The 23,800-nt window shown below is 40.0% G+C and overlaps 1 protein-coding gene across 1 annotated transcript in view; it reads right to left on the bottom strand.

Annotated features, from left to right (window-relative positions):
- LOC117542456 overlaps positions 1–22,101 on the bottom strand; it is a 47,968-nt gene extending 25,867 nt beyond the window's left edge. The window contains exons 1-25 of the mRNA XM_034210148.1: positions 22,048–22,101; positions 21,942–21,963; positions 21,493–21,609; positions 20,557–20,814; positions 19,551–19,820; positions 18,583–18,846; positions 16,226–16,344; positions 14,209–14,458; positions 13,653–13,913; positions 13,303–13,563; positions 12,385–12,636; positions 11,937–12,197; positions 11,582–11,845; positions 10,527–10,784; positions 10,163–10,420; positions 9,582–9,839; positions 8,763–9,023; positions 8,406–8,663; positions 7,432–7,692; positions 3,428–3,694; positions 2,598–2,861; positions 2,033–2,290; positions 1,678–1,941; positions 1,087–1,347; positions 89–349 (exon numbers count right to left, since the gene is read on the bottom strand). Coding sequence (XP_034066039.1) covers positions 89–349; positions 1,087–1,347; positions 1,678–1,941; positions 2,033–2,290; positions 2,598–2,861; positions 3,428–3,694; positions 7,432–7,692; positions 8,406–8,663; positions 8,763–9,023; positions 9,582–9,839; positions 10,163–10,420; positions 10,527–10,784; positions 11,582–11,845; positions 11,937–12,197; positions 12,385–12,636; positions 13,303–13,563; positions 13,653–13,913; positions 14,209–14,458; positions 16,226–16,344; positions 18,583–18,846; positions 19,551–19,820; positions 20,557–20,814; positions 21,493–21,609; positions 21,942–21,963; positions 22,048–22,101 — 5,782 coding nt within the window. The remainder of the gene's footprint in view (positions 1–88; positions 350–1,086; positions 1,348–1,677; positions 1,942–2,032; positions 2,291–2,597; positions 2,862–3,427; positions 3,695–7,431; positions 7,693–8,405; positions 8,664–8,762; positions 9,024–9,581; positions 9,840–10,162; positions 10,421–10,526; positions 10,785–11,581; positions 11,846–11,936; positions 12,198–12,384; positions 12,637–13,302; positions 13,564–13,652; positions 13,914–14,208; positions 14,459–16,225; positions 16,345–18,582; positions 18,847–19,550; positions 19,821–20,556; positions 20,815–21,492; positions 21,610–21,941; positions 21,964–22,047) is intronic.
- Positions 22,102–23,800: the final 1,699 nt, after the last annotated feature.

Genomic DNA, 23,800 nt, shown 5'->3' with positions numbered 1-23,800 from the left:
ATTTCCTTTCAGGCATTGCGTTACTTTGCAGAGACACATGCAGCATCTCCGTCACCGTTTATCAGCTGATTTGCTTTTGTTTCATTACCTGAGGAGGCGTTGATGGACTCGCTGAGCAAACTGACGCAGGACTCATGGCGAGCCACCACTGAGATGGAGTAGTCCTGCCCGCACGCCAGGTTAGGGAAATCACAGTTGGTGTCCGTGCTGTTACATTCAGCGTTGTGGCCGAGGTTTCCCCAAGCATAGACGGTGTAAGATGTGTCCCCTTGAGCTGAGTCCCACATCACCACGGTGATCCCAGTCCCACAGTCCACCTGTGCAGAAACGTGGGTGGGAATGCACGGAGCTGGAGGGGGGGGGGGATATGAGGCAGGGTCACTTTAATGTCAGTTTTCTGTGGCTATCGAGCAACGTTAAGCCAGCATCAGTGATGGAATAGTGTTATTTAAGTGTTTCTAATGACATTGCATATGACCTTGGGTAATTTTCTCCCTATTTTACATAGTGTCTCCGTCTATAGTTTTATAATGTTTTTGAACGTATATCTGAGAAGTTCCTTCAACTATTGTTGTACCCTATTCTATTAAGTAACCAAGTGATACAAGCATAGAAGCTTTCTGGTGTAATCCTTGAACAATTGTTATATTGATAGTATTTGGTATTACACTTTAGAGGCAAAGGTTGTCATTTTTTACACCCCTACATTTACCTTAAAGTTACTTTCCAGATTAATATACAAATAATACGAAGAGTTTATTGAATAAGATGCTATTTGCTTTGTAGATTGCAACTTTTGAAAGACTTTGATATGTATTTATTATTGATTATTCAACCAATGTTGAGTTCTTAGTGTTGCGGGGAAGACATTTTTTTTGTAATCACACTAGTTGCATCACATTGTGTTCACCAACCAAGCTTAAAAAGCATTACGATACAGTAGTACCTGTAAGTGTTTTTAAGTACACTGGCATACCTATATTTGTATTGTTACTGCTCTTGATTACATGGTGATTATTTAGTCCTGGAGACCATGAATTTCCAATAGCGTGGACTGTGCGTTGTCCTTTGCTAAGCTTTAACTACCTGTGTTGAGCCTTTTTGAAACAGCTGGGTCGCTGCTGCATGTATTTGTGTGGCCGACCACATTGATGACGTAGCTCTCCCCGCAGCTCAGCTGGTCGAAGGTGCAGTTGGAGCTGCTGGAGTTGCAGGTGGAGGTCATCCCTCTGCTGTCCACTGCCGACACCGTCTGGCTCTGGTCTGGCCCGGAGTTTTCCCAGGTCACCACCGCCATGTCAGTGCTGCACTGCAGATCCACCAACACCCCATCTGGTTTACATGGGGCTGAGGGTGAAGAGGTGAAGGAGTTAGAGAGTCAAATAATACATATATTTTATTTAAATAGCACATTTTGTGCACATCTTGCAGCTCAACAGGATTTCTGTTATAAATCTATAAACTATAAAGCTTTTTGGTTATAGGCATTAAGCTGTATTTAAAATATGCTTTTTTCAGATGGTGTTTATTGAGGGCAGACTTAAATGACACAGAGTTTCTTAATTGTGATCATATCTGCAATGTGAGAAGTATTATGTTAGAATGCAGAAGTTAAGGTTAAGAAAAGTTAAGGAGTAGTGAGTTTTATGTAGATTGAGACTCAGGCTCTTTTGCTACCTGATTGCATTATGTAGTCGGAGCCTCTGATGGTGCCACAGTTAACTGATGGTGTTGTGACGACAATGCTGTAGGTGACGCCACAGTTTAGGTTCTGGATGCTGCAGTTGGTGCTGGTGGAGTTGCATGTTACACGGGTATCGTCACTGCCGATGGCGATCGCTGTGTAAGAACCGACATCGCTAACTCTCGCCCTCCACTGCACTGCGAAGGAGTTGGCGGTGCAGTCTAGGTCTGCTTCCACACTGTCAGGCAGACACTTAGCTGTGGGAAGTAAAAGGGGAGAGGGGGAGAATCATTGGTTTTGAGCTACATAACATTCAGAGCAACCTGGACATATGCAGGTATCATTTACCAGAGTCAAAGGTTAGAGATTCTCCCAGGCTGCTGTTGCACGTCTCACTGAAAGCAAACACAACTGCTATGTACTGGAGTCCACAATCCAGCTTCACTGAGCAGGTTGTTGTGTTGGATGAACAGGAAGTTACATGGCCTTGGGGACCGGTCACTGTAGCGGTGTAGGATATAGCATAGATACTTGGTGCCCAGGACAGCGTTACAGAGCTGGTGCCACAGTAGGCTCTGGCAGTCAGGTTGGTGGGAGGACACGGAGCTGGCAGGAAAGAGAAGGTAAGGTATGGTAAGGTACATTTATTTATATAGCACATCTTCAAAGTGCTTTACATCAACATTAACACTTAATAAGAAGAACAAGAACAACTCAGCGTTGGTGAAGACTGCAGGTTTTTGGGAAGTTTGATCCATTTTTGGGGTGCATAAAAACCAGAAATACCAACATTTCACCCTGTGTTCTTAACAGAAATAGGATTTAAAAAACTACATTCACAGATATACAACCAGCTTTTAGCTCTGCATTGTTGTAAGTCAGCATTCAAGACAGGTCTTTACGTTATACTAACCTGTTTCAGTTTGAATAGGCTCGCTGAAGACGCTGGTGCACTCATCGTCAGTGGCAGCGACCTTTAGGGTGTACAGCTCGCCACACTTTAGCCCAGCGAGCACATGGGATGTCATGGATGTGGTGAAGTTGGCAGTGGCCCCGTCATCCTCCTGAGAGTGCAGGAAGTACTCAACACCACTTTCTGGACTTGGGTCCCAGCCCACTCTGATGTCACTGTTCCTGCAGGTGGTCAATCCCATCAGTCCGGTGGGTGGGCAGATGACTGAGAACAAGAGAAAAAACTGTAAATGAAGTGATTCCCTTACGTATTTCTGCAGATCAGCAACAATATGATAACAGTTCAAACAATACATAGAACAATAATTAAGATGTTCTTGTACGTAATAAACATGTAACCAATTTCTCATATTAACACATTGATCAAATTAATATTTTTTTCATATTAACATATTGACAAAGTCTGTGTTGAAGTGGAATTTTGGGAATTCAAGTAATGTTATTTTCTACTAGGTAAGAATACACTTTTTTATCCAAACAATTACTAAATTATAAATAAAGCCAAAAAGGGAAATTGCTGTTTATTTTATTCAGCTTTGAAAACAGTATTTAAAACACAAATAAATGGACATTTTAGGAAAGCCTGGCTCTGTCCAAATCTCATTAAAAAGCTCCTTGTATCCAAATGACAGCTCTCGAAGAAATTAATAATCTCCTTTAATATCCTTCTGTCTCTAGTCTTCATTTAACCCATGCACTCTTCTCATAGTAAGTAATCCAAAATAACACTGTGTAAGTATTCGTTAATTATCCACGTATACATTCTCTGACCTGACTGGAAAGTAAAAGGCAGACTGGGCTCGCTCATGCAGCCACTCTCAATGGTAACCACGGTGACAACGGCCGTCTCGCCGCAGTAGAGGTCCATGAGGGAGCAGTTTGTCCCGTTGGAGGTGCAGGTGTTGTTGTGCCCACCCACAGTAGAGGGTACCGCTGTGGCCACGTACAGGTCTGCTTGTAGGGCAGCTGTCCAGGTCACAACGCCCATGTTACCGACACACTGCAGGAACACCTGAACACTGGTGGGGGGGCAGGGGCCTTAAAGGAGGAGGAGAAAGAGAGAGTAGGGTTTGGTTGAGTGGGCACAAGGCAACAACAATGTTAAATAATGAATCTAATACAAGAACTAAGATACCTGTGGCATGTTGCAAACACACTGAACTTTTATTAGGAACACTTATAGTAACACATAATATTACACAGTATTACCAATATTCATTTATTGGCTTAAAAAGATTTTAAGTTAAAGTATTTCCATCCCAATTACTAAAAGTTCTCGTTATGCAGAATGGCCCATTTCATAATATTAACATTATAAAATTAGGCTATAATTATTGTGCACATCACCTGTTAAGCCCCAAAGACCCCCTCAGCGGGTCTTTTTTCTTCTTTTTTTTAAACACAACACTTCTTAATATTTAAAAAACTATGAGTGTATGTGTCATAACCTCCAAACGGGAAGATACTCAGCTAACTGATGATGCAAACCATTTTTACCGAAACAAAACAAGTCTCACAAGATGGGTCTAAATGAGCCCTGAGCGAAAACATGCTAACGCACTTAGCACAGAACTCTAGCTATACCGATCGATATACTTATCGGATCTGCACAAACAAGCTTAGCTAATATCCTGAGATTCCACAGATTATAGAAATATAACTATCATCACTGAGCGATCAGAACTCGTGACAGGAGAAGCAAATGCAGACAACATACGATGTAGCTTTAGGTAGCCAAACACGGAGACAGGGGCGGATCTACGGGGGGGCAGCTGCCCCCCCACTGTAGAGCCTTGCCCCCCCAGCTGCCCCCCTAACTTTTGTTTCCCTAAAACTGTACTAAAACAAACCTACACTATTTCCACAAGCTTCTCAAGCAACAAAACAAGCATTACATTAGTTAAAAGTGAATAATTTTAAATATAATTTTAGGCCCGTTAAAAACGCAGCTACGGCCCTGCATTAAACTGCGGAGCGGCGTTCACACAGACCGCAGCTCACACCGCTGCAGAGAGGGAGCGAGCTGTCCCAGCACCTATGGATCAGCTTCCCCTGGGAGCATTTCCCTTTCCACTAGTTTTGTTTTTACTAAGGACGAGAGCTTGAAACTAAATATTAATAAAAACGCTGCCGTTTGAATCGATAGCGTTTAACAGACGGGCGCTGTTTGGGGCGTTACGTTACAAAATACTACGCAGACAGCGTTAGCTGGGAGATCGATCACTTTGCTAAACTACGCGGTAGCCTACTATTAAATCCACGTAAACTACACATCACAGCAATGAGGCCAGATCAATGAAACCAGGATACATCCTTTACTGTAAAAACTGGATCCAAACACAGCTGCCTGTGTGCGCTTGATCAATACTTTCTGATGTTATATGATATGCTACATATTAGCTAGGCTACATGGCCCTAACGTGTAAAGTTATACAAGCATTTGTACCAGTGCTTTTCACAAGTAGACTCCTGCAGGCCAGAGTATAGGAGTGATTCAATAACAACAACACAAAGACATATGAGAAGTGATCAGGACGAACAGAAAGAGGAAAAGAGAGTTCACTGAAGAGACCAGGAGGGTCAGAGCAGGAGGAAGAGGAGGAGATGAAGAGACCAGGAGGGTCAGAGCAGGAGGAGGAGATGAAGACATTAGTGAAGAAGAAGAAATGTATGTGAGGAATAAAGATGAAGTGTCAGAAAGAGGAACAGAGGCAGGGATCAGGAGGCAGATGAAACTCCAGCTGGACCACATGGTATGTTCTTATTCTCCTTACATATTCCATTACAGCAGCACAATCTAGCAGCTCTTAGTATTGACAAATATTGATTGAAATGTGTTGCTGCACAGGTCACCTTCAGCTCTCTGAAGAGATGGGTGATGTCATTTGTGTACTTAATTATAAATTGAAATGTTGAGCTTGTCAATCTTAATCTGAAAATACAAAAACTGAAATATAGGTAAGAGAAGAAACGGACACTTTTGTGATGTAATTCCCTCAATGCAGATCACACATGGACTGATCCATTATTTTAATAGGAGGGTAAATGGTATGGCGTGACGGGGTTGAAACAAACTGAGGGACAATATTGCAATTTCATAGATAATTCAAGTATTTTTTCAGAATTTATTTTTGATCAGTTAAAGTTGACAATATGATTATATTAGCAGCAACATTTTGGGATAATTGGCCATTTTGATTTGTTTGATATTAAATTAATATGTAATAATGCTTAGTGAGGACATACAAATATGTCTGTCTAATACTAAGAAAACCAATTTTTGAAAAACTAAATATATATTTAGTTTGACATTGTAATGTAAAAAAACCTGTTCCATTAATTCATTGCTTTAAATTACATTTTGTAGTTTCCTTTCATTTAAAATGGTTGAGGTAAGCTTGGGGGACTCAAAGGGCACCCGATTGTTTGTCTGAACACCTTGTTTCTCTTGTGCATTAAGAACACTTGTGTTAGGGCATGAATTAACAATAAATAGGTTATATACAGTATAAAATACCACGTGGCCCTCCCATGCCACCCTGGCATGACCTCTTGCCCCCACTTTGCCCCCCCACGTAAAATGTTCTAGAACCGCCACTGCATGGAGATATGCTCACCTTTAGCTGTTATTCTGTTATTATTAATCCAATGTGTCTGTCACTTTGAAAACATTATTGATAATCCATAATTCAATTTTTATGCAAAAATCGGAGAATAAATGTTAGCTGGTAATGGTAGCCACCAGAGTTGATCGCAGCTTCCAGTTTTGGCTACGCGTCACTCTCACTCCTTAATTGATAACGTGTGTGTGTATGTGGAAGTTCCCCTCGATTCCATTGGCTCTAGCGGTTAAAACGAGATGTCAATCATCAAAATCGACCAAGGGGCCAGGGATAGGTCACATCCACCCAAATGACCCCAGAAGTGGGTTTTCTTTGCTAAATCTCTCTAAAAAGGTCAAATTTAACTTGTTTTGCATCAATCTTTAAACAGGGTACTTATATGTTATAGTTTGTATTCCTAAAGCTTTTAGTCTGCTATCCCATTCCCATCATTCAAGGGTGGTTTTCACTACAAGTAATGTGTTTTTTTTTGGACGGACAAAATAATTTAATTTGTTTTACTATGTTCAATCTGTATTTACTTTAAAATAAAAATAAATCTATATTGATTCTGACTCTTCTACATCCAACTCATAGGTTTATCATTGCTTTGACAAAAAAGATTATTAATTTTCCCCTTTTAGAACGGAAGATATGGTCATTTGTTCTGGGAATGTCATTTTCGAGCCTGAGACCTGGAAAACAGGCTCGGGGCTTAACAGGTTAAAATGTGCAGCTAATTTTAATCACATCAATATACTGCTGTTGGGAATTTCCTCCCAGGATTAACAAAGTCTTCTTTTCATCCACACTACGTCATCATTTATTTGTCTACTGTTTTGCATAGCTAAAATAACTTAAGGTAAAAGTAGTTTAGTATAAAATACAATATTCACTTCTGAAGTAAAGTTAAAAGCTTAAAATGAAGATACTAAAGAAAAGAAAAATTGTACTTAAGTTAATTACTTGGTAAATATACTTAGTGACTTTCCACCACTGACAAATGGTGGTATCTGGAGGAACTGCATCAACATTCAGTATGCCTCATTAACCAACCAATGAATCACACGTTTAGTATTTGTATTTTACTACTTTGCATTCTAATTTAATAGAATGACATAGGACTGACTTGATGCCCATTTGTGTTTGTCAAACTTCATGTTTCCAGCTCACCTGCAATGTAAGTGTGTGGGTAGCTGTACATGCCCTGGCAGCCATCAGAGAAGGGGGTCACAGTGATCAGGTAGATCTGGGCGCAGTGCATGTTGGGAATGAGACAACTAGTGCTGTTAGTGTTGCATTCTTTGGCATCGCCATCTCTGCCTATCGCCTTCACATTGTAGTGAACCGCACCCGGGCTGAGCTGCCAGCTCACCGCCGCCGTGTTGTTGTCACACACCAGCGAGGAACTGACATTCATGGGAGCACAGGGGGCTGATGGGAAAACAAAATAAGAAACATAATTTAATGAAAGCAAATTGCTTACACCTACTTGTATTTTTTAGTAAGGTGTCTCTTTATTCAACACTTTTCATCTTGTAGACTGTTGACACATTATATATTATATACTTTTTAACACTGTCCTTTACCCGCTCTATTTCCCGTAACTGTGTCATCATTTCCTACTTATAAATGTACACCATGATATGAAGATATGTTTAACCGACTCAGCCTCATCGCATGGATTTCCCTTTGGATGTTTACCAAATTCAGCCTGCTTATAATGACTTTTTTCAAGTTTTGATTGATTTAAAGTATTTTCTATTTTAAAGCTAATCATTTTTATATTGTTATTATAATTATTGAAACACTAATGTGTTATACACTTTAAAGTTGCAGCTGGTAAAGGAGGGGCTAATCTTAATTACCTTATACACTGGCGTTTAGGTAAACCTATAATAATAATCATAATTGATTAGGATTAATTTATGTTTTGTATTTTTAGTCTGAATCTATAAAGTAATTCATAACTTAATTGTGGAGTGGAGTTAGAAGTAGAATATTTGTTTCCAAAATGTAATAGAGTAGATGTAGAATAACATTTATATTATCACATAAAGTACAGGTACCCGAACATTTTATTTAAGTACATACATTGTGTCATCCACCACCCTTTAGATCCCATCATGTCCTTCTCGCTCTCCTACCTGTCTGTATTTGAGTTCCCCCTGGCACGCTGCTGTTGCAGTGGTCGGCCAGAGCGATCACGTTCACGTCATACATGCGCCCGCAGAGCAGCGATGTCAGGGAACAGTCGGTCTGCGTGGTGCTGCACGACACCATGTGGTCTCCAGAAGACACTTCAGCTTGGAAACTCTTTCTTCCCAAAGTCTCGTCCCAGCTCAGGAAGACGATGCCAGTAACACAAGAGTATGTGTACTCCACGTTTGTAGGGGTACAGGGCGCTGGGTAAGAGGGGAGTGCAGTCAGTTCCTGAACACCTCATACTTGAATGACCTCCTGAACACTTTATCCAGCCCACCACTAAAAAAGAACTCAATTACCTGTGACAATCTGAAAAGAAGGACTGGGTTCGCTCGCACACTGGACTCCTTGAGCGACGGCCTGGACGGTGTAGATTTGTCCACACTGCAGCACCTCCAGGACACAGCTGCTGTTGGTGGAGCTGCAGGACGTCCTCTGTCCCTGGGTGGAGGTGGCGTTGACTGTGACGCTCATGGCATCCTCGTCTTTAACCCAGGTGACCGTAGCATTGTTGGAGTAACAGTCCAGGGAGTAGTCAATTATCTCTGGAGCACAGGGGGCTGGGCAGGGGATTGTGACACGTTATTAAATGTGTCTTTTGAGAGGAAGCTTTTGTTGAGATACAGTCTACAAAACTAATCTCATCAACAAACAGATGCCGTCTTTAAGGGTTATTTCAGAAGATCTCTGAGAGTATCGGGTGGGTTGTTTTTTTACTTCATTTTAGCAATCGTCATTCACATATTATTATAATGCTTATAATTGTTATAGTGCTAAACTTAATTTATATTTAATTTTTCAAAACAAAGTTTGAAACACAGCAATCGAACAATGATTACAACTTTTAAACTGTCTATATATGTTATATACATTTGACCAAACAGAGGTGTATATAAGAAAAACCAAATAATGAAATAAGGCAAAATTAAAAGTAAAAATAATCAATTAATAAAAAATGTATGAAATACCTTTGTATATAAATATAATTTTAAGAAGTGACTTAACAGAAAATAAACCCTAAAATTGGATCGTCAATAAACTCAAAATGATCAGCAGCAGTTTCCAGGTAAATGAAACTGCTCCTCCTCATCATCACTCCTAATTGTGTGTATGTTTACCTGTTGTTACGTTGGTTTTGGCGTGTATGGAGCTGTTGCACTTCCCGTCCCCTGCCAGCACGGTCACAGTGTAGTCCCCCCCACACTGCAGCTGGGTCAGCTCACAGGAAGAGCTGCTGGCCTCACAGGAGTCCGTGTGTCCGTTGGCTTCAGCAAGGACAGTGTATTTATCTGCTCCGGCACTGTCAGACCAGGTCACATCCACCACGCCCGAGCTGCAATGCAGAAGGGCTGCCACATCTGTGGGGTCACAGGGAGCTGGAAGAGGGGGGGAGATGTAAGCTGTATGTATAGCATGAGCAGAAAACTAGTAACTTGTGGAATTGCACTTTTTGTATATGTTGACAGATCTAATCTAAGCATTAGCTTTTCTTTGTTGCATTACCTGTGCTTGAAACACACCAGGCTTTAAATAAATAGTCAATAACATATTGAAAATGTTATGCTCTAAATGCTTCCAGAAACACAAACATTCTCAAAAGGAAGTTCAAGAAAAAAAGACATTATACAGTAAAAGCTTTTACACTGATTTTCCAAAATAAGAGACACAGACTTATTTATAACTAAAAAAGTGCATTTACCGGTTGTTGCTGAGATTATGGAGCTCTCAGAGCTGTTACACCTGTCATTCAGGGCCACAACACCACACGTATACGTCTGAGCGCATTCCAGATCAGGGAAGACGCAGATATCCCCAGCTGTAGCGCAATAAGAGAAACCTCCCGCTCCGTTTAATGTGGCGCTGTAGGAATCTGCGCCGGCAGCTGTATCCCAGGACACCTGCAGCGTTTTAGTGGAGCACTCCACTACGCCTTGGACGTTCACAGGTACACAAGGAACTGAGAGAGAAAAGATGTTGGTAGTAAAAATTAGTAAAGCGAACATTTTACCGTCAAGAGATCATGACCTTTAGTTTGCTGCATTTACAAAAGGCCCACTGCTTACCAGAGTTAACTGTTTCTGGGACGCTGCTTTGTCCTTCACATGTGCTGCTGATGGCTCTGACAGTCACATTGTACTGCTGCCCACACTGTAAATCCATCCAGCAGTTTGAACCCTCTGTTATGGAGTGAAGAGCAGTTCCGTCTCCGGCCAGGGCGGTGGCGCTGTAGTTTAACGCCATGCCTGCCGGAGCCCAGTTGATGGTCAGTTTGTTGGTGCTACAGTCCAGGCTGTTGAGCACGCTCTCCATAGCACATGGGGCTGATAGGAGGCAAGAAGTGAGACTTAGTGGCAGTTTGATCACACACACACTTAAGAAAATAATTAATAATTTGTAGAAGAGCTCCACCGCACACATCTTATTGCCTTAGTAACACACTCATTGTCAGACATAATGCTCATAGTAAGTAATAAAACAAGACTGTAACGTTTCCAGGTTAGTCAAGTGAGAATATTTAGTATTAGTTCTTGTCTTATTTTTCCAATGGCACAGGTGCGCCTTTTGGTTCAGATACAATAATACTATCTTGACCTTTAAAAAAAAGTAGTTGGCACACCATTAAAGCAAAGCCCATTTAGGTTTTGTTCTGGAGCTTTACGTTGGGACTTGCTCGAACTTGGTACTTCACTGAGAGGTGGTGCCTTGACTCCTGCGCTAGTGTTGTGTGCCAATCTAAATCTTATACTAGAAAATATGTACAACTATATATAACCTATATACTGTAGTATGTTCTGCGTTTTTGGTTTGAGACCAACATACAAATAATCATAAAAAACATGAATAGCTAATTCTATCCCTTCATTCTTGACATGCATCAAATAAAGTGAAATTATATTGTATGGCTGTATTATTATACTGAATGTGCACTTAGACCTAGGGCTGAGACGGTCACAGAGCTTTCCAAAGCATACGCAGATACACCCTGTAAATATATAATATGGGAAGGAAGAGGGTGTTTTTTAGGACTCATCCAGAAAGAAAGGAAGATGGAGGTGCACTGTAACGCCTAGAGAAAATGACTTTTAAGAAAAATAATCTGACTAAAACTCCATCTCACCGGTTGTTTTGTTGACCGGCTTGCTGTCAGGACTTTGACACTCGCCGTCTGAGGCAGACACAGTGAAGGTGTACTCCATGCCACAATGCAGATCATCCATTTGGCAACCGAGCTCCATTCCTGCGCCGCAGTTCACAACGTATCCGTCTGCGCTCACTGCCTTGCCAGTGTAGGACACTGCATTGGGGCTGCTGCTCCAGGTTAACATGGCAGAGTTATTGGCACAGTTCACAGAGACGTTGAGCTGAGCGGGAGGGCAGGGCACTGAGCAAGGGGCAATAACACATGGAAGAGTATGACATGGACTGTAAAAAGGATAAACACATCTTAGAAATGGATTCCTGCTCATCTATACCTGTCCGTAGTATCACAGCAGAGCTCTTATTGCTGGTGCAGGTATCGTCCGTGGCGGTCACCCCTACACTGTAAACCTGGCTGCACACGAGGCCCTCCAACGTGCATGAAGTCTGATTGGACGAGCACAGCAAGGGTTGACCGGCTTCATCCACCGCAGCTGCCTCGTAGTGCAGGGCGCCACGGCTTTCGTTCCATTTTACTTTTGCAGAAGTCTTCCCACAGGTTCTTGTCACCATCACATCCGTGGGCACACAAGGTGCTGAGGGAGAACAAATTCACATTAGCTCACATTTTAAGGAAATTGTTGAAATTAGAGTCCTAGAAAGCTGCTCACATTCCAGAAGCCATACATTCATACTAAGTCTTAACTTAACTTGCATGCTTTACACGTTTTTATGATTGATTGAAGACATATTATGTATGTCAAAAGGTGAAACAACTCTTACTTTCCCTCTTGGACAACACTGTGGGTCGGCTAACACAGGTGCTGTTGAAGGATGTTACTTTCAGTTTATGATCGAGTCCACACTCCAGTGTGCTGAGCATCAGCCCGGGCTCCGTGTTGATGTAGGTCTCTGTCTCATTGTTGTTTGAAACCACCGTTGTGTAGCCTTCTGCATTACTTGTTGCATCCCAGCTGAGGGTCAGTACCTGTGACCTGCAGTCTAAATCGGCAGTCACATTGGGCCCACAAGGAACTAGACAGATAAAAGATAGAAATGTTAAGTACGCTCCTCAAATGTTTTCTACATGCCGGTTGATAAAGACACTGTGTCCAGGCAAAGGGTAAAGCAGAGACTTCGCAATGTAGAGGCTAATGTATAGGCAGTTATGATGTGGCCAATCTGTGCTGCAATGCACATAACACACCAGAAAACAAATGTAAGATGGATGAAAGGATTGGCCGGATGGTGGCACCAGAGACATGTTTGTAAAAGGTTTATCCTTTGTACAGCGCCCGTTCTCAGGACTCCTCTTGTCAGGCTCATCTCTACACTGCCTGATATAACTTCATCAATATAAGAAGGAAGCCTCTACCACTCAACTGATTTATTGTTGGCAACTAGGAGTCAGCACTACATGCTGTATCTGACCTATTATTATCTTAAATCAAGTTTTCCAAATTAAGAAAATACATGTTTTCTCTCTTACAAATTGCAAAATTGTTGTGATAAGAAATCAAATTAACCAACCAGTGGGGAAATGTACCTACAGTAAAAGCATTTATTAAAGAACTGCAATTAAGTACATAATCTGAGGTATTTCTTTCTCGTTTCATACCACTATATGAAATAAATGATAACATAAAATATGATGTTTTAACATATATAAATCCCATGTTTTAGAGCTGAACGTGTTCATACCAGACTCCATGTGGATGGCCTCAGAGGGCATGCTGGGGCACATGCCATCGTGTTGGCTGACCGTGACAGTGTAGAGCTGGCCACATTTCAGGTTGGGTATTCTACAGCTGGTATTAGTGTTGCTGCAGCTGAGGAGCCCTTGGTTTTCATCCAAGATGGTGGCGGTGTAGGACATAATATTGGGCCGACCGCGCCACGAAATCAGAGCCTCGTTGGCTGCACAGTCCAGAGAGGCAGTAATGTGGTCCGATGGGCAAGCAGCTGGAATGAAATAAAGGTGAAGAAACAAGACATTATTTGGCTACTTTGAAATGAAACTGATAGAAAATAAAACATCAGCCTCACAGTACCTGTCTCTATGGGGATCATCTCGCTCACAGAGCTGTTGCAAAAGAAGTTGGAGGAGATGACGTACACCGTGTAGTTGGTGCTGCACTTCATCCCCTCGATATTACACATCAAATCCATGGCGTTGCAGCTGTGAATGACGCCATAATTGTCCATCGCCATGGCGACGTAGAATAACGCACTGCCGGACATTGACCAGGTTACCGAGATGGAGTCGGCTCCACATTCCTTTACGGCTGTGACATTCTGAGGAATGCATGGGACTGGAGGAGAGGGGTCAAATTAACATTACATTACATTACATTGCATTTAGCTGACGCTTTTATCCAAAGCGACTTACAATACAACATGCAAATAAATTCCACCTTTAACACTTTGCACAGTTTCAGGTGATCAGAGTCAAGGTTGCCAATTCATCCCAAATCACAATCATACGGAAGTGAAGCCTTACACATTCCTTTATCCTTAAAAAGTTATACCTCTTGTACTAAAGCTTATTTTTATTATTAATGTATCTGCTAATCATATTCTATATTTAGCATGCACTACTCTTCTCACCTGTCTCAGCCACAGGCGCCAGCGTCTTTGGACTGGCACATTCGTCGTCAAAAGCTGTGATGAAGATGGTCAAGTACTCTCCACACTTGACGCCCTGTATAGCGCAGCTGTTGGACTGTGAGGTGCAGTTGTAGTAGTTGTCATTTTCCCTGTTGCCAAAAGCCTCCACAGTGTAACGTAAAGCCCCCTCGGCGAGGTCCCACTTGCTGAGCAGAACATCTGAGTTGCAGTCGGCTGAGGTTTGTATATTCTGGGGAACACAAGGTGCTGGAAACGGGCAAATGTTATTTTACTTGATTTTCAGTTTTTATTTGGAATTGATAAAAGGATACTTACAAAAAAATGCAAGCTAAGGAATGTTAAATATATAGTGTTGTTTTGAAATAGGACTGCATCTGAAATGTTTTTTTAAGAGACCCCACCAGGGGGTGCTGACATGACAATGGAACACTGTCCCAGAGCTCGGTTCAGCTATTCAACAAAGTTTGAAATTGAGTTGTACAAAAGTTCAGCAACTTCAAATTCTGGAAATGAAATTGCTATAGACTCATTCACAATTAAAACAATGTTTTTCTATCTGGTCTTTGTTTTTATTTGCCTTTTTGTGGCTGGTGGGGATATAATCATAGTAGGTACTAGTAAGTAGATTTACTGAAGTACTATACTTAAGTACAATTTTGAACTAGTTTTTCCAGTTTGTGCTATTTTGTACTTCCACTCCTCTACAATTCAGAGGTTAATCGTGTGCTTTTACTCCACTACATTTATTTAAGACCTTTAGTTACTTTGCAGATTTGGATTAATGATGTGAAATATAATCAACACTCAAATCAGACTTTAGTTACACCTGGAGTAAATTCACAAGCTACTCTGCAGTATACCAAGTATACACCTTTACCAGCTTTGATAAACACATTAATGCATCAATAATTATAATCAAAACATATAGTATTCTGAAATGGACCAATCTACTAAGTACTTTACTTTTGGTACTTTTAGTATATTTTGAAGCAAATACTTTTGTACTTTTACTTGAGTCATATTTTCAATGTAGGACTGTTACTTGTAACAGAGTATTCCTACACTCTTGTACTACTTTTACTCAAGTATAAGATCTGAGTACTTCTCCCAACTCTGGATATTATATAAAATAACTAAAAAGAAAATGGACAAATGTACATGTGATGTTTTGTTGTAAACATGATATGTGTATGTGTGACAATGTTTTCATACCTGTGCGAATGTCAACTGTAGAGCTGATCTCGCTGTTGCAATGCTCTCCGACAGAGTACACTGTGAAGTAATACTGTCGCCCACACACTGTTTGTGTGAAATAACATGTGTTGTATTCAGTCAAACACTCCTGGACCAATCCCTATAGAGAGATTACAAATAACTTTGACCACTAAATTACAGATATCATTGAAAAATTGTGGACATATATGAACAGTAGGCTATGTGCCATATTGCTAACAGTAGATGAGCACATGTATACCATTCTCCCCATTGTTTTGATACAAATAAAGCTCAAGCTAGCAGCCATTTAGCTTGGTTTAGGGGAAGACAGTTAGTCTTGGTCCAAAGGTTGATCATACATTGTTTAAGACTACAGGAATCACATTTCCAGCTAGAAAACAGTGAGGCACGCCTAAAAAACACAACTTGTTATTTACATGGCAGTTTTTGGACAGATTAAAGTCAACAAACCATACAAAAAAGTCACTTGGTGAGCTTCATAGGTGCCATAAAGGTGAATGTTTAACTTTCAGACAGCGCTATGCTAGCTATGGCCAACTGTATCTAGTCTTTATGTTAAACCTAGCTAACTGTTTGTTGGCCGTAGCTTTATAACATATAAAACACAAAAGTGATATTGATAGTGATCATCTCAGTGAGAGACCAAATAGGCAACATGTCAAACCTTTTCTTTATTTAATTCAAAGGATGCTCTTAAATTATTTAATCATTGTACATCAAACATTGTATCTGCAAACAGGTTTAGTCCACAATACAGTACCTCGGAGTCCACTGACTGGGCCCTGTAGTGTTCTGTCTTGTTTGTGTGATCCCAGGAAAAGTCGATGCCTGTGCTGGAACAATCTCGTTCCAGCTGCAGGTTCTTGGGAGGACAGGGAGCTTAAAGGAAATTGATATCAGTTATTTACTGTGAAATCTAATTTTTCTAAATTATCCTAGATAGCGAGATCGAGAAATAGACCAATAGATTGATTGATCGATAGAAAGACTGATAGATTGAAAGATTGATAGATTAAAATCATTAGATTAACTATTATAACATTTAAAAAGGCAAGAGAGGTTAAAAGAAGAAGTAAATGGGGTTTAAATATCATCATCAAAGGTGAGCTTCTCAAATCCCTTTTCAGGTTAAAACGCCCTGATACTGAAGATTACACAGCAGTGTTGCTTTTCACTGTATGAGGTTTCAGGTTTAGCACAAACACAGGCTCTTTCTTAGGAGCCTGAACACAACACAATATGATATAGACAGTGGAGTTCAATGAGAGACCCAGTTTTCAAGGAGACACAGTGATGTATTCAAATAAACGTGTGAATTTAGACACTACAAAACTGGAAAGGGGTGGAAAGTTGTAAACAGCTATTCCCTAATGACCCCTGTCCTGATTGATATGACCGTAGTCAGAATTAATAGATTGAAAGTTCATCTTTGTTAAAATGTAAGAACATTTGTATAGAAGCAGCTGATGTGTAACATATCCTGACCTGACAAAATATGTATTACTTTCTTAAAATACCTAACTTTTTAATGTAATTATTAATCAGTGGTGAGGTTGGTGTCATTTTAATATCAAAATTCAAATGTAGATCTTTGCACAAATCAAAAATAACGTTAAACTAGTGGCATTAACAGATCAATAAGTCAACCAAATAATGTTCTTTAGGGTGCGCTGCGCTCACAAGGTGAATATTTATTTCTTATAATATTTCTTATTGAGAAAACTGCTAGGATATCCACTATTGTTTATTCAAGTTGATCATTCATGTAAGTACTCAACTAAACAGAAAAATAATCTAATTTGTTATTGTATTTGATCAAATGCTCTCTATATATTGATAGAGGTCATTGAAAAACCCCTATTGGTGGAACACTAGTAAAACAAAGTCTTCATCGAGGCCTATGATAGCCCAACAAAAGCAGTATAGTAAGAATGACTCAATTCTAAATCTAAATAGCTTGTTGGGCCAAAAAGGTCTAAGGTCACCGGAGTGAGTTATTTATTAAGTATTAAATGCCTGTATTCTTGAACAATTAAATCATATTAGGCATCACCCAAGTCACGACAGCTTGGCGGTGCACAATGTGGTCTCAGGGGTGGGGTTGGACAGAAAATCTCAACTGAGCACTCTAACAGAATAGAGTGATATGTGAGATGAAGGGATCAACTATCTGCAACAAAATAGATAGCAGGGTGGAGCGGTAAACATTTTCGTCATCCAATCATTGAATAGACGCAGAGCCATTCAGTCAGTTGAGTGGCATTTAGTGGTTGGTTGACTGGTTGGTTGGATCACTTCATTTATGGGAAATGATAACTTAAATCAGTGCTGAGTTTCTAGGTTGTTTTTGTTGACCTTTTGGTATTTTCTCACCATTATTTATATGTTTTCATACCTATTTTTTGTTATTGTAAGACATGCTGTTCATTTCAATTGTATTTAAAATGTAAATGTACATAAATGTGCTATTTGGGAAACAGAAATAAACAAATAAAAACACATTTGTTTGAAAAAAAGTAATGATTCAAGGGTAATGTAGATCGTCCTATTAACTGAGATTTAAACTTTGTATAGTGGTCAGCCTTGTAGTGTGAAAGCTTCCTATTTAAAGTGGCACTCCGCTGATTCAACACATGGACTTAATTTGACATGTAATGAGGAGTGTAACTCAGCCTATAAAAAAATGTGAGGTGAGATTTACAACAGCTAAACAGTTAATGCTGAGTCATTGGAGGAAAAAACAATGGCGCCCATTTTGAAGCAATGGCTGCAAATATACCTCTGAATGATGGATGGTTTTGAGATTGCCATGCTATCTCTATTGATCATCTTATCAAAAGGACCTTGAAGAAAATATGCCAGAATGCATGTCCTATTATATCTATGTATATATGTATGTATATATGTATGTATGTATGTATGAATGTATGTATGTATGTATGTATGTATGTATGTATGTATGTATGTATGTATGTGTGTATGTATGTATGTGTGTATGTATGTATGTGTGTATGTATGTATGTATGTATGTATGTATGTATGTATGTATGTATGTATGTATGTATGTATGTCAGTTAATTGATCATTGCTTTTTTCTTTGTGATTGATGGGTCTCACCTGTCTGAAAATTGGTCGAGGTGGCGTTCATCTTGTTCTTGCAGTTCTCTGACATAGGAGTAACGTGCACGTCGTAGCTCTGGCCACAGCTCAGTCTGGTGATCTGGCAGCTGGTGCTCACACTGGTGCACGTCAGCTCCGTGCCGTTTTCACCAATCGCAGAGGCCTTGTAGGAGTCGGCCCCAAACACTGCCGACCATTGCACCGTGGCAGATTGGGGCGAGCAGGCGTATTCTACGGAAACTTCTGAAACTGGTCTCAGCTCTGTAAGTAACACAGGACATTAGTTTGTTTCTTCTATGTTGCATGAAAAAACAACTGAAAAAAAGAAGGCTGAACTAGTAAAGTGATTTTTTACATCAGAAAGGAGCTGTTAGATATATTGTTAGGAAGCAAAACCAGACATAATTCCTTCTAGTATCTATTTTATGTTTATGTAACTGCTTTTATACAATTTTCTGACCAAAACAAAGGTTTCCATGTAAAAGTTTACATGTTAACACCTCGTGATAAAATGGTAAATTGGTTTCTCAGACCACAGAACTTATTAACTGAAAAAAACTTTAAAGCATCATAATGTAACTGTCTGAAACATCTGTTAAGCTCTCCTCCTGCCGTTTTTAACATGGACTTGTTGTTTCCAATGTAGCTTTATCACTATAGAACTTTAAATAGTGGGGACTATTTGAGTTTCCTATCATTCAAGGCCTATTTTCTACACCAATCCGTACTGGAGTGTGGTTTTAATACACACATGTATCTGATACGTGGAAATGTTAAATATATATTTATGAAGATGTATACACTGTATATTTAATATTCGTTAAATAATAGGTTCTCAGGGTATCTGAACCCTTTTTCCCCTGAGGATCATATTCTGCATGTCTGAAAGGAACGCCTCTGAAAGAAAAGCTGACCTAGATCATAATCAACAAGTTATTGAAAGTGTCTTGGCTCTGTAGACTCACTGTTGGTGGAGAATGTGTGTTCTGTGGACTCGCTCGGCACCAAAAACTTGTTGAATGAGGACACTGATATCAGATAGGTGGAGCATGGGAGGATGCCTTGAACATCCAGCTTAGTGTCTGAGACGTTGTACGAGGCGGGTCGGATGTTGGGTTCATCAATGTCCTGGACGGTGCAATGGTATATCAGAACATCCTTCACCGGTTGCCACGTGACCCTGGCTGTTCCCAGGCCGGTGGATGTTGCTGTGAGGCCCGTCGGGGGCTGCACCACTACAGAAAGATATAAGCTGTTAGTCTGAAACAGCTCCATTGATCCAAGAGTCACTGTTAATTGTTTTATTCATATTCTGCTATTACTGCCAATTACACATTCAGCCATGTTAAAGGGTATGTTCATGTTAATCAGAAAACATGAAGAAATACGTACTTTGTATAAAAAACTCCCAAGGTTTTAAAATATTTGAGTCTTAAACTTGCGTTGTTCCCCCAAATACAATTAACTTAAATATAATTATTGTATTGTTTATGCAGATAAGGAATTTAAAGATTACTAAAAATCTCAGCAGCACCATCTGCTCAGATGCAATTGAGCATATTACTTCTACTCCCATCCTGCTGGTTTTTACAGAAACAGTTTTTGGAATCATCCAGATTCATTTGATTTCATGGAAAAGTTCTACACATTTGCCATTGATCATTGTACACGATGTATTGAAACGATATTGTTTGTGGGGTTTAACATTGGTGTTTTCACAAAATATCAGCCATAATGTGGATATAATGAATGAGTGGGTTAAGGCAACATTTAAAATTAACGCAAACTGGAAGAGGTAAAATAAGGAAAAATAAAACTATAAAATAATAAGATAACCAGATTTACATATTTGCTTTGTCATTATTAGCCACAACATTAGGGGAACACAAGTCACTTTTGGAGTATCTATGTCTTTAGATTATCTACATCCTCCCCCTCTAGGCTCCACATGTACAGAAAGGGATCACTCACAGGTCGTGATGGTCCTCTTTTTGCTTTTGCTCCCCATGCCGGCCTTGTTAGCTGTGAAGACGTAGCAGTCGTAGTTGGTGGAGGGCTTCAGGTTTTGCACCACAGCACTGGTGTCGGTGGAGGTCACGTTGACCACCGGTCCTGTGGCCTGGTACAACAGAAGGTAGTAGCGCGACGCCGAGGGAACCACAGTCCACTCCACCCTGACTGAAGTACTCGACAGTGGCGTGCCAATCTTTATCTGCGCTGTGTCGGGCACTGTGAAGAAAGAGCAATAGAGAAAAAACATCGTTAAGGATGTTAAAATGTACGTTATATCCGTGCGTAATGGCGCCCTTTTGCGCGTAAAGATGAAATATGAATGTACTCATTGTGATACCGCTCATTTTATTCCTTTCTTTTCAAATGACTGTTTTGGGATTCTTAAATTCTCTATCTTTTATTACGTTTGGTAAAATTGTATGTCACCGTCAAACAAAAACAACAATAATTTCAGTATTTCTCACAATTTAAGGGTATGTAAGTTTGAGAAACCGGCTCGAGATCGCTAGAATTTGAAAATACACGACCGGAGAAAATCTGCCACTTCCTTACAGAGCCCCTCCTCCAACACACACGAATGCGCACATGACCAATGAGGGCACGAGATAAGTGTGTGCACAGATGGAAGAATGACAGGCAGGTAGGCCATCCAGTTATTTTAGCCGGGCCGGCTAAAATGATTGGTCGTGCTTTTTACAGTACTACAGCTTCCACAGATGACATTTTTTTATGGATTTTTTGTCAAAGCACTTAAGATATTCATTGCTATCGGGATGTTAAGAGCATTCCATGGAATATAACAAAATGTGTATCTCGAGCCGATTTCTCAAACGTACATACCCTACCTTTAAGAGGCACTAAAACTATTCTACGCAAATGTCTTGAATTATTTACCTGTGGACGCCTCATATGTAGACACACACATCGCAAAGTAGAACACGAAGGGTTTGAGAGTCACTTTATAGTCAGTTCCTGGCAGCAGACCATAGACATCCTTCTCTGTCGAGGTACCTGACAGGGTCACCACAACTGGTGCATTGCGTGTACTGTTTGTCACCCTTAAATCCAAAAAGTAGTTTGTTGCCTGAGGATACTTTTCCCATTTTACCAGAATTGATGAGGGACCTGTGGCCACTGCTGACAAGATTTTGCATTCTGAAAGAGATGGAAATACATGACACTGAAGGGATGAGCTTGGATACAGACAACAAAAACACATCACAAATACACACAATATCATCAATGTTGCACAAGTATAAATATTAATAATATAATACTTTGCTTTAAATGACAAGCCAACATTATTTTATATATTACAGATATATATACGTAAGTTCACTTACCCTGTGCAGCACTATGAGGTATCTGCAAATAACAAACACATTTGAATCAAACTATGTAATACACATGTTAGTTAAATCCACTTTGTTAAGATATAAAATGATATACCTGAGTTAGAGATACCAAGGCTAAGGAAAAGCCTATGGCTCCCAACAATCCCATCGTTGACATTGACAGCGGGATTACAATTAGTTTAGTATTCAAGGGGGACAAATACAAAAGGTGTTCTGGATTCTTTTGTGCTTCAGCCCCGCTTGCATGTGAACCAATCAGTGAGCCCCAAATGGGGACAGGCTGCCCCACCAACAGCCCCAGGCAACCTGGTGGGTGGAAGGATGAGAGTTTGGTGATGTTAAGTTCTCTCTCTCTCTCTCTCTCTCTCTCTCTGACCTTCTTCCTCTCTTTATATCTCTCATTTCCTTTCTCAAATCTATCATTTTGTAAAACCTCCATCAAGGCTAGTAGGTCTCATTACTGATTGTTTGCTTGCTTATTGTGTTTTTTTATGCAAACAAGTTTGACAGCAACACTAATGTGTTCCTGTGTTGCTTGTAGTTTCTAAGTTTAAAGTCTTAGCTTTTTTCCACAGTCTCAAAATCTATTGTAAAACATCTATAATGAAACTTTAAAATATGTTTATCATATACGTTTTTGAACAATGTGTACACCTTTGTTTCACTAATGTTGTGAGGGTCCTTCATCCTGTTTAGAAGCTCGAAAACACAAGTATCATCATTTTATAAGCCTTTCCTAAATTATGAGAAAATATCATAATCTGATTACAAAAAATGTAGATGGACCATAAATCTTGAAGGTTAAATCGTCACAAAGAAAATTAATAAGAAGATAAATAAATCAAACTGCAGCAACAACAAAGTACCTTAGGAAACACATAAAATGGGGATCCAATTCAAATAGATCTTATCGCAGAAGTCATGACTTTTGTATTCAGAAGCCACAGTTTACTTTCCTGATGGACATAACCCTGCCCTAGAAACATGCTTTCAAACACAGGATCAACCCCCAGCAAGAGATTGGTGTTGTGATGAAAACTGTCAAAACATTGTGTATCTCATCCATTTATCATTTGTCTCCCTGTGTTTGTATATAGTCTCTATTCACAGGTCCACATGTAGATTGATTTTTTCCATCCTTCCCCCAAATGCATTCAAGTTACTGTAAGTATCACAAATCTGTAGGCATGCTGTGACTTCACATGCTTTGTTTCTGTGTTAACTGCTTTTTTCATCCTTGTAACAATACATGGGAACACTGTGAATGACCTGAAGCAGAGAGATAAAGGCTTGGGAGGGGCCGCCCTGGCAAAAGAGACAAGTGCCACTGAAACCGAAGTCAAGAATGCAAACTTGGGATTTTGGACTCTATCTCAATGGGATGTACTTACAAAACACATCATGTTTGGTGCTGTTACTAAGTCACGTTTTTAACTTTTGGAGGTTTGGTAAGGATTCTAAAAGAAAAGTGAAGATAATTTCCTCCTAGATAGAGTAATCCCTTAGCTAGCTTCATGTAGGGTAAATGCAGGGCTGAAAAGGATCTTTTATCATGGGAGAATAAAGGGCTATCACCGCATAGTCCCTCCTCGTGTATTAGAAAAAAGGAAGTCAACAAGAAAGTGGATATGGGCCATTAAAATGCCGGGGAACTTAAGCTGCCCCAGTTAAACAATAGAGCAATTTTAAAGCTTAAAGTCAGTAAAAAAAAAGGACAAATGATGTGAACACCTTGATATTTCATTGTATTTTTATATGGCTGTGATATTGTCCAGAGGTAGACACTGTTACAGGTCACAGGTATTAAGCATATCATGATGCAACTTGTTCCTAAGAATGATATAAAT

The sequence above is a fragment of the Gymnodraco acuticeps genome, unplaced genomic scaffold (genome assembly GCF_902827175.1).
Source record: "Gymnodraco acuticeps unplaced genomic scaffold, fGymAcu1.1, whole genome shotgun sequence".
NCBI classification, from domain to species: Eukaryota; Metazoa; Chordata; class Actinopteri; order Perciformes; family Bathydraconidae; genus Gymnodraco; species Gymnodraco acuticeps.
This window is presented reverse-complemented; position numbering and strand designations above follow the sequence as displayed.